Below are 13,708 nucleotides of genomic sequence, written 5' to 3' on the forward strand. Positions count from 1 at the left end.
ATTTTCACACAACCAAAAATATTATTTTTGCATGTGCCCAGGGGGTATTCTTTTCTTCAAAAAATATCACTTTGAATATGTACTCAGTGTTTGGTTTTTGCAAACCTCAAAAAGATCTAGAATAGAATCATTCTAGATTCTATTCATATTACAATATGAATGTAGTTATAATACCAGCTTTTTTCTTTCAACTTTGGCACATTTCAGCTTTTTAAAGTAACTGGTGTCAGAAGTCCCCAGAATATCTTCCGTTAGGGTTCTTTGTATCTGCTTCAATATGTTTCATCATTTCCCCTTCTTAATGTGACAAACCATTTCTAACAGTCACTGCACTAACAAAATTGCCCATGCTGTTTGAAAACCAGTACCTGTTTCTATATAAATATTCATCAGTTAATTTTTTCTTACCCATCACAATAGCTTAATAGGGTGTAATTCACTACATACTGCTCCTGTGCGTTTTGTTGTGTCTTGCATGGGCTCTCCAAATATCATTAAAGTTACTAGTGTTGTCTTCATAGCAGTGCCTGGTAGGTTGCTATTGGGGATGGGCATGAACTGGAAAATACAGTTTAGTTCAGTTTGTGGTATGCCTGGTTTGCAAACCATGAACCATCACAAACTTCTAGCTGCCAAGCGAACCAGTTTGGTTTGTGAGGTTTGTGACATGGTAGCTAGAGACACAAAACTTGCAGGGATTCTCTGGTTGACTCTTTTCTACTTGTCCTCCAAATTTAGTGAGAATTGGATTTATTAAAGAAGGCACCCTCAATAAAGTGCTTTCTGGGGAAAACAACATGGAGTCATTTTGACAGGCAGAGATTCAAGAATGGATCCTGTGCAAGCTAGAGACATCAAAGTTTCAGGGGACCTCCCCTGGATGCTCCTTTACATGCCCTCCAAGTTATGTTACTTTGAAGTTTAATAAACATTTATATTGAATGGAGACAGGCTGACTTTAAATGTATCTGTTCATGAACCGCCACAAACTGCTTGATAGTTCATGAAAATGTCATGCCCGTTGACGTGCCACAAACTTCATGAACTAGCCCAAATTCATCAAGAACTGTAGTTCATGAGCTATATTCATGCCCATCCCTAGTTGCTATCATAAGATGCAGCTTTTAACCTGGGCATAGAAGAGTTGTTAGCATGTGGTGTTTTAGGCAATCTATGATTAGCAGTACTTGTTGGGGAATGTGTGAAGAACAGTGGGTTGTTATTTTGCTTTAGTTGCTGTTTGTTTTAAACTCTTACCTGAAATCTGCGTACTGGGGATCTATATAAATCTTCAAAATACCTTTCATAATAAAGCTTTTGGGTGTCATTTTAAGGCTTACAGTATGTAAGGCATTATACTCATCATAGATTGAATGAAATGATGGTGCAGTAAATAAGCAGAACCTGAGTCCTGCTGACTGTTCTTTGATATGTTTCTTTTGAACCAACAGTGCGACACCCAATAACAAATGCAATTGATGGCAAGAATACCTGGTGGCAAAGTCCTAGCATTCAAAATGGGATGGAATATCACTATGTGACCATCACACTGGATCTGCGACAGGTAATCTTTATATCTTTCTGCCAACTTATTTCAACTGTGAAATCATTAATTTCTCTTTTTTAGTCTACTAGTGACACATTGGGTGAGAACAGACAGGTGTTTAAAGCCACCCCAGGGATGGGAGGCAGGCAGACCAAAAAAGTACACACACACACACACACACACACTTGCCTCCCATTCCCTTCCCACTCCCAAGTCACCCCCCCCCCCAGCTTGCCAGGAGCCAGCTCAAAAAGGCACCAATTTGAAAGTGGGGCCTTTTCACTGGGGTCTGGAAGGCCAGGAAGCACCTGGAGAGCATCTGGGGAGCCATGGATGGGACGCATGAGCATTCCAGATGCTCCCTGTGTGCCCATGGCCCACCCCTTTCTCAAGCACCTTCCAGAAGCTCCAAGGCGGTCTATTTCTGGCCAGCTCTTTTTGGGGCAGCTTCAAGCCGCCCTGAACAGGCTGTCTGTTGTCAGCCATTAAGTGCCATCTCTTACATTATCATGAAGTACAAAGTAATTCATGCAAATAATGCAAAATGTGAACTGTTTATGATGGTGTAATTTGTTCATATTGTGCATCCTCATGTGTTAGAGTCGTTGTAGATGTAACTGCAGGTGGCTAGCCCCTCCCAAATACCTGGTCACATAACTGACTTTCGCATGTCAACAGTGTCATAAAATTTTAACAAAAGATTGTTGCTTATCCAAATTGGTTAGAAAAATAACAATTTACAAGGATGGAAGCAATCTCCCGTGAGTCTTCTCCAATTTTGCACTGCTTGATTTTGTAGATGACTCACATCAGCAGTTATTTGTGGAAGTTAGCCAGCTGCATGAACATCTGCAATACATATTTTGAATATTTTTAGAAATATTAAATATTGAGTATGGTGTCCAGTATTTGGCTATGGTGTCAATATTCTGGTATCCTTCAGAATACAAAGAGAGGGATCACAACAGATCCCCCCCCCCATATTTTCAAAGGTGTTTAAATGGAGAGGGTGCGTTTCATGATCTCAGTCCAAGTTGTCTTTTAAAGTGATGTCATTTTACTGAATGAGTTACGTGTCAGCTTTTTGAAAAATTAAGTCTAATCTATGTGGCTAGCTAACAAGACCTGATATATTTACATAGACTCAGTAGCAAGTAGCCTCAGGTTTCTTGTTGCATTTCCTGCCAATCATTTTCTTCTCCTTCAATAGTAAGTTTGATGAAATGACAGCTGTGTAGGTTTCTTGGAGGCTGTTATCATTTGATCTTCACAAGTGTGCTGGATTATGGCAGCTATGCAAGTAAGAGGACTTGGAGTGTCAGAAGAGAAGTGGTTTTATTTCCCTTCAGCTAATGCAAATACAGAATAACTAGTAGGTGCCAGAAATAACACTTGGCATTTTTAGACTCTCTGGCTGCTACACATCATCCAAGAAATTAAAAATAGACCAGATAACCTAAGAGGTTCCACCCCTTCCCTTTATCCATTCTTCATAAAAGATTGCCACATTAACTCCTGAATCTGCTATCTTGAGTGTAGGGTTGGCCTTATAACTCATACCCCGACTGAGACTAGCTAGAAATTCTGCAATATGGGTCAGGAAAAAAAGAGGCAGACAAAAATTAATTGGACATAAATAGGTTTTAATTTTAGCTGAGCAACAGGAGATGTAAAAATAGTTCATGTGGCCGAATCTGATATGATGCCAAGAGAGCTAGCATGGCATAACTCCTTTAAGAAAGGCTTTTTTTGTAGAAAAAGCCCAACAGGAACTAATTTGCATATTAGGCCACACACCAATAAAAATCAAGCCAACTGGAACTGTGTTCCTGTGTGTTCCTGCTCAAAAAAAGCCCTGCCTTTTAGTTAAAAACAGACGTAAATCAGCTTTTCCTCCCCAGGTGAATAGGTTCTCCACTGAAGCCATATGTAACCCCTGCTGGATGTACTTTGTTTTCACAACAAAAACAAACCAACACAAACAAAACCATTAGTCCAACTGTGAAGCCACTCCAAACCTGTGTTCTGAATCATATGTCCAGACCCTTCTGCTGCAGGAATATCTTAGCCTAACTTGACTTCCTTTCCATCCACATTCTGAAAATAATTATGAAACATTTATTTACCCCATTGCTTCTGAGTACTTGCTCTCTATAGAAGGAAATCCCTGGCTGCTTTTTAGCCATACCACTCTAATAACTATTATCTGAACATACTTATTAACAAGTGCTCTGACCACTTTAGGAAACCTCAATTCCATTGTAACTGGCCCTGAAGGTACCTCAAGGGCTGTGGCTCAGTGGTAGAGCCTCCGCTTTGCATGCAGAATGTCATGTTCTCAGGGCGCAGGCAGGTGGGAGTCCAAAGCCAGTCCAAGGTAAAAGTCCAGAAAGTCAAACAGGAGCCAAGTCACCAAAGCAACATCACAAACTGGAAACAGAAGTCAGTGTCCAAAAGCCCAAAGGGTCAGGGTGTCAAGGAGTTCAGGAAGGAGCATGGCTGCAAGCTAGAGAATAGCTTTGTTGCTTCCACAAGGTTACCAGGTCCTGAGTGGAAGTTATATGGGAGCTTTAATCAGCCTGCTCCCTGGGTGGCAGTGACTCTGCTAGAACTCAGGGCTGAGAGATCTGAAGCATCGGCGTGCCTCATGTTTTCATTCTGAAATTTCTCTCTGGAGCCTGCTTCGAATTCTTGAGATGGGAGGGGGAGAGATTGGAGGAGATTGATTGTCAACTGCTGACACTGGTGTCTGGAATGTGGGGAGACTGATTGATGGGCTAGCTGCTGATTGTTCGGCTGAGAAACTGACTGGAAACTCTTCCAGGTCTGTCAACCTTTCCAGCTCCCCCTCGTCAGGGCTCATGACACAAAAGGTCTCAGGTTCAATCCCTGGTATCTCCATTTAGAAGGACCAGGCAGGATATGATGTCAAAGACCTTTACTTGAGACTCTAGAGACTCACTGCCAGTCTGAGTAGAAATACTGACTTCAATGTACCAAGGGTCTGATTCAGTATAAGATAGTGTCAAGTGTGTACTGTGAAACACCCTCCCTCAGTTCCCTATGCATGCTAATAAAATTCTATAGAATAGCGCTGTAAAAATGAATGCAAAAACATCTGTCTTGGAATAATCACTATGCATGGAAAGTTAAGATGACTTTGGAAATCTTTTAGGATCTCTCCACCCCCCTCCCTCCCCGGTCAATTTATCTCCCTGATTTCCTTAAAACTATCACATTTCTCTTGAGGCATCATTAGAAATTCCCTCTGCTGTGTCGTGCTCAATCCAGGGGTGGGGATTAATTTGGTTATGGGGCATTTTGTTCTCATACATTATGGTTATACTCAGTTCTTCAGCTAAACCTTGACATTCTGCTAAAGTTTACTGACATACAAAAGTCTACTTGCAAAAAGCCTGCCACATCCCTTTTTTATCTTCTGCTATAAATACCATTCTAATATATAAACTTCTCAGAAGTATATCATGAGATTGAATATCCTACCTGGAATGCATTAGATAATTTTAATCTGCTTTCAAATGCAAGACACATAAAATCATCTGGATAAACCCGCAAAAGGCTGAAGGTCAGTGATATATACACATCAGACTCTGCCAGTCAGGGACCAGATTCTGGGAGTGCCTCACCTTCCAGATTCTCCTTTTCCAGCATGCCAGTGAGCAGTGCATCAGCAATAGGGAGAAATATGCCATTCCTTCATCATGGTCTCTTTCCTCTTTGGCTGTCTTCAGGTAGGCCATATAAAGGAGTACCAGGAGTGAGACTTCCCCAAGCTCCCACTAATGCATCCTAAGCCCCTGTAGTGACTGGCCTCCCAAGCAGTGGGCTGTTGTTCCTCTTAGCCTGCCATTTCCCCTTCCAGAATGCAGTTCCTCAGAAATGGGGAAGAGTGGGGTATTCCTTTACCCTTGTTTCATCTCTCCCTGGGTTCTGCTTGCCTCTGGCTTTGTGTATAAGACTTGACCTCCTTCTTCCTTGGCTCTCTCCTGGCAGGCCTTACAAAGGAATATGTAATGTGGGACTTCCTGGACTCCCACCAATGCATTCCACATATTAAGTAACTGCCCTCCCAACCAATGGGCTCTTGTTCCTCAACCCTCCAAGTGTTTAAAAACCTCTCCTAGCCCCTACTCCTTAGGGCTATGATACAATCCATATTTCTCCAGGCAGTTTCTGGACTGCTAGACCTTCCACCTGCTTCAGAGAGTCCCTTGAGGTAACCCTTCTTTTTCCCAGTGGCACTGCTGGCCTCCCTTCACCTTCCCCTCCCCTGCATATTATCTTGCAGGCACAGTCACCCAAGGCTCCTGCTGCCTGGGCAAGGCCAGCCAGCAGCAGAGATTGCAGGAAGCTGCCCTGCACCACTGTGGTAAGCTCACCAGTCTCCTTAGAAGGTAATAAGTGTGGGGATAGAAGGGTAGACAATACTAGAATCATAGCATCACAGAGTTGGAAGGGGCCATACAAGCCATCTAGCTCAACCCTCTGCTCAATGCAGGATCAGCCTATAGCATCCCTTAAAGACTGCCAGTGAGGGGGAGCTCACCACCTCCCTTGGTAGCTGATTCCACTGTTGAACAACTCTTACTGTAAAAAAAGATTTTGCTAATATCCAGTTGATACCTGCCCACCCTGAATTTAAACCCGTTATTAAGAGTCCTCTCCTCTGCTGTCAACAGGAACAGCTCCCTGCCCTCCTGTATGTGACAGCCCTTCAAATAGTTATAGAGAGCAGTCATGTCCCCCCTCAACCTCCTCTTCTCCAGACTGAACATTCCTAAGTCCCTCAGCCTTTCCTTACAGGGTTTGGTTTCAAGGCCCCTGATCATCCTCATTGCTCTCCTTTGCACCTGCTTCATTCTGTCCACATCCCTCTTGATGGGAGGTCTCCAGAAATGCACACAATACTCCAGGTGTGTCCTAACTAATACAGTGTACAATAGAACTGACATCTTGCAATCTGGATGTATGCCTCTGTTGATACACCGCAAGATGGTATTTTTATCACTGCATCACACTGGCTGCTCATATTTAATTTATGGTCCACCTGTACCCCAAGATCTTGTTCACACACACTGCTACCCAGAAGTATATCCCCCATCCATTATGCATGTTTCTCCTTTTTGTTATTAAGAGCTCGGTACTTATCTTTGTTAAATTGCATCTTGTCCACTTTTCCAGCATGTTCAGATCTCATTAAATTCTATCTCTATCTTCTGGTGTATTTGCTGCTCCTCCCAATTTGATGTCATCTGCAAATTTAATGAGTAGACCTCCCACACCCTAATCCAGATTATTGATAAAAACATTGAAAAGTACAGGGCCCAAAACTGAGCCCTGTGGGACCCCACTGGACACCTCCCTCCATTTAGATGAAATGCCAGTCACAGCTACTCTTTAAATGCAGTTCTCCAACCAGTTCCCTATCCACCTAACTATTCCAAAGTCAGTCCACAGTCCTCTAGTTTACCCATCTGAATATCATAGGAATCTTGTCAAAAGCCTCTAGTTTACCCATCTGAATATCATAGGAATCTTGTCAAAAGCTTTACTGAAATTAATGTAAACAACATCAACAACATTTCCTTTATCTAGTAAGCTCTTTATTCAATCAAGGAAGGAAATGAGATTGGCTCCTGTTAATATGCCTGCCCCTCCAAGAGTTAGATGGTCAGTGAAAGTTCATGAGAGCATTAACCAATTGCTCCAAACAAGTAAATTAACAAAACTAAATCAACAACTGGTCGAAGCTGAAAACTCTTCTGAGGCCATCCAAATTAATAACAATATAACTTCTTCTGTAATTAACTTCTATAAACAGCAATCAACTGCTAAATCCAGTTTCCCTGTCATATTCCTTATCATACCAAGATAGACTCTTGGTATGATAAGGAATGCCAAAGACTGAAATACCAACTGCGTGCAGTATACCGCACTTATCGTAACAGCCTTGCTGCCAATATCCCCTTGAGCTACTTTGAACTGAAAAATAAGCTTAAAGATACAGTGGCTCATAAGAAAAGACAAGTATTAAGAACTGGGATTTACTTATTAATGCCTCTACTGCCCGTAACAGTAAGCTTTTATGGTCATTAGTTACTGGTGCCTCTGACACGAAGAGCCATTGTTTTAGACATCCCTTCCCTGCTGAGGTCTGGACTTCCAACATTTATTTTTTGACCCTCTGTCCATTGTATCGGATCAGCAAGAACAAATCCCACCCCCCAATCTACCTGAATGGCCCCCTGTTAGTCCTAATGAGATTAATACTCTAATCAATCAGTTGATGGCAGGGAAGGCTTCAGGCTCAGACAGTCTCCCACAAGAACTATTTACAAATAATCCTGACTGGTGGGCTTCTCCTTTGGCAACTCTCTTCACAGTGATCGATAAAACAGGGACCATGCCTGAATCATGAACAAATTCCAAAATGGTCCCAATTTACAAGAAGGGTGACCCACAAGCACCAGAGAACTACCCCCCAATTAGTCTGCTTGATATAGCAGGCAAATTATATGTGAGACACCTCTTGGGGAAACTTACTTCATAAATGCAAGAGCAAAATCTCCCAAGTAGGAAACAGATTGGATTTTCCCCTGGGAAGTCTACACTGGATCACTGGATAACTCTTAACCATCTGATAGAGAAATACAGTAGTACAGGGGGGAGAAGGCTGTTTATGGCCTTCCTTGATTTAAAAGGGGCATTTGACTCTATTCCCAAGGACTTTCTCTGGAATAAACTGGACATCATGGGTCTGGATAAACACCTTTTTCTTATCCATAAAATGTATTCCCTTAATAGCTGTCAAGTGCTGTATAATGGCCCTGTTAGCATATAAAAATGCTCAGTAAGGCATGAGGCAAGTGACTAGCATGGAAGCATGCTGATCTGACAGCCAGTGTCAAAACAGATGACATCAGTGTTCCAGCAAGGCTCAGCCAAGTAAAACTGGTTCTAACCAGGATATGGTGATGAGTGCAGAATGACTCAGCACTTAAAGCTCATTGGTACAAAAGCTATGTGTATGTGTATATAAGCAATGCTGTGCTGTACAATAATATCCTTCTACTCTATATGGTTGGTTGGCGGAGCACTTTGCTGAGAGATTGTATATATTGTAAATAAACCTGTATATAGTTAAGTACACAGAGTGTCGTTATACTGTGTCTTACTATATTGACTTACCTACATGGACCAGTGGTGGCAGGACCAAGTGGGTATAACTACTCAAATAACGACAGGCCTAGGGGCATTAACTCCAAGAATCACTTCCATCCAGGGGGTCAAACAGGGCTGTATTCTAGCCCCTTTTCAATTTATTTCTTTATAATCTGGCCCCCTCCCTAAATGCTGTTGATGGTCACTACCCTAAACTTGGGTCATATGTTATCCCTTTATTGGTTTATGCTGATGACGCAGTTGTACTGTCACGATCACAGAAGGGTCTCAAGCGCCTGCTACTCACCATTACTTCCTACTGTGAGACAAATTTCCTGTCTATAAACTATGCAAAATCCAAAATTATAGTATTTTCAAAGTCTTGGAAACCACAAAGCTGGTGCCTCAAGGGAAATAACATTGAACAGGTGAAATCTTTCAAATTCTTGGGGGTCTTTTTCCAATACAATTATAACTGGACAGTACAACGCAAGCAAGCAGTCATTTCAGCAAGGTGTAGTCCATCTGCAGTGGTTAGCTTTTCTTACAAGAAGGGCAATCAGTTTGTCCCAGCCACCATTCATGTTTTTAATGCCAAAACAGTTTCTCAGTTGTTATATGGGATCCACATTTGGGTTTGCGCCTTCAAGTCCCAACTTGAACAAATTCAGACAGCATTTTTACACCGTATTTTGGGGTCCCCAACTGTGTTAGCTATGCTGCAATGTTTAGACCAGGGCATGGCTACTAACCATAAAATTTTGGCTACGCCTACACTTTAGGGCAAACCCTGCCAGTTATATCCATATGATGCTAGCAGATTCCTTGTTTCCAACTGGTACTATTGGATTCAGAAGAAAATACATTCCATAGGTGTTTCCTTGGACAATCTCTTTAATGTTAAGTGAAATGCAGGCATTCAGAATCCTGAAATAGTGGATTTTAAACATTGAGAAACAGTCCCTTTGTTCCTCTGAACATAAAACATGTTCCCCTCTTGCATTTGGTATCTTTCCAGATCATGGGCTGCCTGCTGCCTATCTTTCCCAGCTTATGTCATCCCAGTTACAGTGCTCCTTTATGTTAGCAAGACTAAATGTCTTACTCTCAGCGGTACTGTCTGGGAGGTTTGCCAACATCCCTTATCAGGAAAAAGTCTGCCCATGTAATGGAAGGTACCTCAAAACAGTCGCCCATGTGTTACTTCACTGTGATTTTTATGGGGAAGTGCGGGACTGTATAATCAAACCTATCCTGTCTAACCTTTCTGGGTTATCTGAGGCGAAGATAGTTTTCTTTGTGCTATCTGATTGATGTTCCCATATCACAAGCCTAGTTGCAAAATACCTTTTGGCTGCCATAACGATTAGGGAGCAAAAGACTAGCCCCCCTTCTTGATGTTTGACTGGCTTTTATAACTGAAACTCTATATAAATTTGCCATACTGTACTTTTTATTTTTATGCCAATGAAGGCATTTGGATTTGGTTGGTCTGGCAGGACCTGTTGGGGACAAATCCATGTTGACTCCCTCAGATCACCAAATTGTCCTTTAGATGCTCACAGATTGATCTCTTTAAAATCTGTTCCAGTATCTTCCCTAACTGACCTGTAGTTTCCTGGGTCATCCCTCCTCCCCTTTTTGAAGATTGGGATGACAAAAATGTTATTCTTGGCTAAGAGTGTTCCAGACTCCATGTTTGACATGCTGGCTGTCTTCAAGGTATGTATACTCAGTGGCAGGGCTTTGTTTGTAGTCAAAGCCCAGCAGGAACTCATTTGCATATTAGGCCACACTTCCTGACATCACCATTGTTTCATGCAGAGCTTTTTTGTAGAAAATGCCCATCAGGAACTCATTTGTATATTAGGCCACACCCCCTGATGCCAAGCAAGTCGGAATTGTGTTCCTGTGCATTCCTGCTAAAAAAAAAGCCCTGCTCAGTGTTGTATAGCCCTGGATATATAGCATTGTAATAGATTGTAACCAAGTCTAAATTAACTATGGGTCTTTTTAGACACCAGAGTTGAATGTGAGAGCTACCTACAATATTCGATACTGGAAGAACTTAGTATGGATGTGATCCATAACACTCCTTTGCCTTTTTCCTGATCTTTTCCTTTGCAATGTGTTCCAAACTTCACTTTGATCTATGTTTCACAGTGTTAATATGAACTTGCACTTTGTTACGTGGGATACTAAAACTAGACATGAATTTCACATCTCTTAAGCGGTTTAGGATGAACTTCACCATAGTTGGTGTGCTTCCATTTGACACTTTTTGCTCCTTTCCACCATTTTCTTTGCCCTCCTTTGATGCAGAGGGATCTGAAGTGGAACTGTACCTTGCAAAGTAACAAATTTCCGCCATAGATATTTGGGAATATTTTTGATAAGTGTTTTCTCAGTTGCTTATTTGAACAATGCCCCTTGAAATAGGAAAATAAAAAGAGCCCTAGTGGATCAGACAAAGATCCATGTCATGGTTCATTGTCATGATAGCTAAACAGATGCCCCAGGAGGCTTGCAGTCAGGGCATGGAGGAGATTTCAGCTTGTGTCCTCCCATTTGCCACCATTTTACCCAATATAGACCCTGTTCACACAGTGTGTTGAGTCCGTGTTAAACCAACTCGGTTCTGTTCCGAATATCTTTGTTCCGGATATTATCGATCAGACTGCCATACTGCAATTCAAATCACTCCACGGTGAAGCCATCTTCTGCTGTCCACCCAATGGCACCATGCAGTTATTTTTCCTCCACTTTTATGCGCATTATGCACATGCACATGTGTGTATTATGTGCATATGCGCACATGTGCGTGTGCATATGTCAAAACATTATATGGTTATGCAATTATGTGCATATCACTAAGTAGTAAAAAAAAAAGCAACCGTAAACCAGATGTCTGAGGCTCCTTTTGCTCCCGGACAGCCTTCAGACATCCGGAAGTTGGTTGAGAACTATCCAGACAGGGAAACTACGAGGTGAAACCGGAAAACTCAAAAAACACCGCAAAGGAGCAGGTAACAAAATTCTCCGGTTCCGAGAAGGATTGCCGGGGGGGGGCTACTACGAGTTAATACCCGGAGGCAGATGTTGCTGTCTGATCAGCCACTTTTAATCTGGTATGAAACAGCAGCGACAACTGATTATACTGTGCGTCTGAACAGCCCCATAGTGTGGTTTCTCAGTTCCATTTGTATGCATTTTAGTGGGAATGGACACCACCACCCGTTCTGTGTAGTACAAGTGGAAGCCACAATGTATACATCACATCTGAATGTGCACTTTATCATGGACCCATAGCTGGATGCATATCTGTAACCAACCTGAGTTCCAAGTAGCAGGTTCACAAAGGAAGGAGCTGGCTTTGCCTGTTATCTTTGTTTTGAAATTTTGTGTATCAGTATGAACATAAATCTTTACATCTCTTTAGTTGCAGGTCAGATAACAGTTCTTATATTCATGAAAACAGTAATACATATGGCAGGTTGTTTGGCCTAACAATCTCAGAGCTCTTCTACAGTAAATAACACTTTTTAGGATGGAATTTTGTGTTAGAACTGACTTGAGACCACTACCAAGAGTAGCAGCTACGTACCACCTCTTCTTCCTCCTCTGTCCCTGAACTGTTTAAGAAGGCAAATGACATTAAGATTTTGTATCCTGACTCTTCATGTGCCTGCTATACTTTGCTGGTTTTCACATGTGGTGAGGAAAATTTCACAACATGGTGATATCATATCACATGTTTTGCCTGATTAAATATGTTAAAGCACAACAGGAAGAAGAGCTGCAATGCTTGCAACTGCTTTCAATGGCAGACATCCACCTGCTGTAACAGGTGGTTATGGCTTTAGACACCCACGGTGCTGTATAATATTGAATAAAACATTTCTGTTCCCACTGGGTTGAAGGCATAAGGCTAAGGTATCAGAAGATTTTAGTTTCCTTCTCTTTGCTGGAAGTAATGAGGTTTATGAATTACCACCAGAGACCTTATGATGAGCTTTTATTAAAATGGTGTGTCATTTCCAGTTCAATTTTGTGCAAAGTAACTGCTGTCTAAATATATTGAAATCAATGGACTTGGACTAGAATAACCCTGATTAGGATCACACTGTTTATAGAACAGATTGGATATTTTCTGTTCCTACAAGTAATAGACAGTAAATTACGGAAATGCATTAGTGCATGTTATTATTGATAATTATGAATGTATATAGAAAGCTTTTAGCAAATGCCAATGTTATCAAAAACTCTGGGGAAAATCGCTGTTTTCTTCATTAAATAAGTGGAGACCTTTTTAGAGAGTTGAGCTATATTCCTTTCATAACTAGATAGCATAATGAAATAATAGCATAAAACAAGCATAAATAATAATGTATTTGTAGAAGCAACATTAACTTTAACCATACAAACAGGAAAACATTATTTGTCAGTATAATGATTGTGTTTTGTTTGAAAGTATATGAGCCATCCAGGCTCTGCTCATAATTCTGATTCTGGTATGAAAGTTTGTAGTTACACAAGAAGTGAAGATCCACCACTGGAAATGCGACCATGTTGTACACTTTTAGTATTCACTGGCTCATTAATACCATACTCAGGAATCCTTGTCTAGCATGGAAAACAACTTCCAGCATGACATTTAATGAATTTTTTGGTCTTCTGAAATTCTGGTATACAGGGTTTTTATTGTGGAAAAAGCCCAGCAGGAACTCAATTTTAGGCCACACCCCCTGATCTCCCCATTGTTTTACATAGGATTTTTGGTAGAAAAAGCCCAGCAGGAACTCATTTGCATATTAGGCCACACACCCCTGGCACCAAGCCAGCCGGAACTGCATTCCTATGCGTTCCTGTTCAAAAAAAGCCCTGCTGCTATATGTATATTCTTTTAAAAGCAAAGTTCTAGATCTACAGCATCTCAATGAATAGTTAATCTTTCCAAGTTTAGGGATTTAATTATGAATA

At 41.4% G+C, this 13,708-nt stretch overlaps 1 protein-coding gene across 8 annotated transcripts in view; it reads left to right on the forward strand.

Moving 5' to 3' along the window:
- LAMA2 (laminin subunit alpha 2) overlaps positions 1-13,708 on the forward strand; it is a 900,941-nt gene that overhangs the window by 232,768 nt on the left and 654,465 nt on the right. For all 8 annotated transcript variants that reach the window (XM_060239150.1, XM_060239173.1, XM_060239164.1 and 5 more), the window contains exon 3: positions 1,452-1,564. In XM_060239150.1, the coding sequence (XP_060095133.1) occupies positions 1,452-1,564 (113 nt within the window). The remainder of the gene's footprint in view (positions 1-1,451; positions 1,565-13,708) is intronic.

This window comes from Heteronotia binoei, chromosome 1, assembly GCF_032191835.1.
Source record: "Heteronotia binoei isolate CCM8104 ecotype False Entrance Well chromosome 1, APGP_CSIRO_Hbin_v1, whole genome shotgun sequence".
NCBI lineage: Eukaryota > Metazoa > Chordata > Lepidosauria > Squamata > Gekkonidae > Heteronotia > Heteronotia binoei.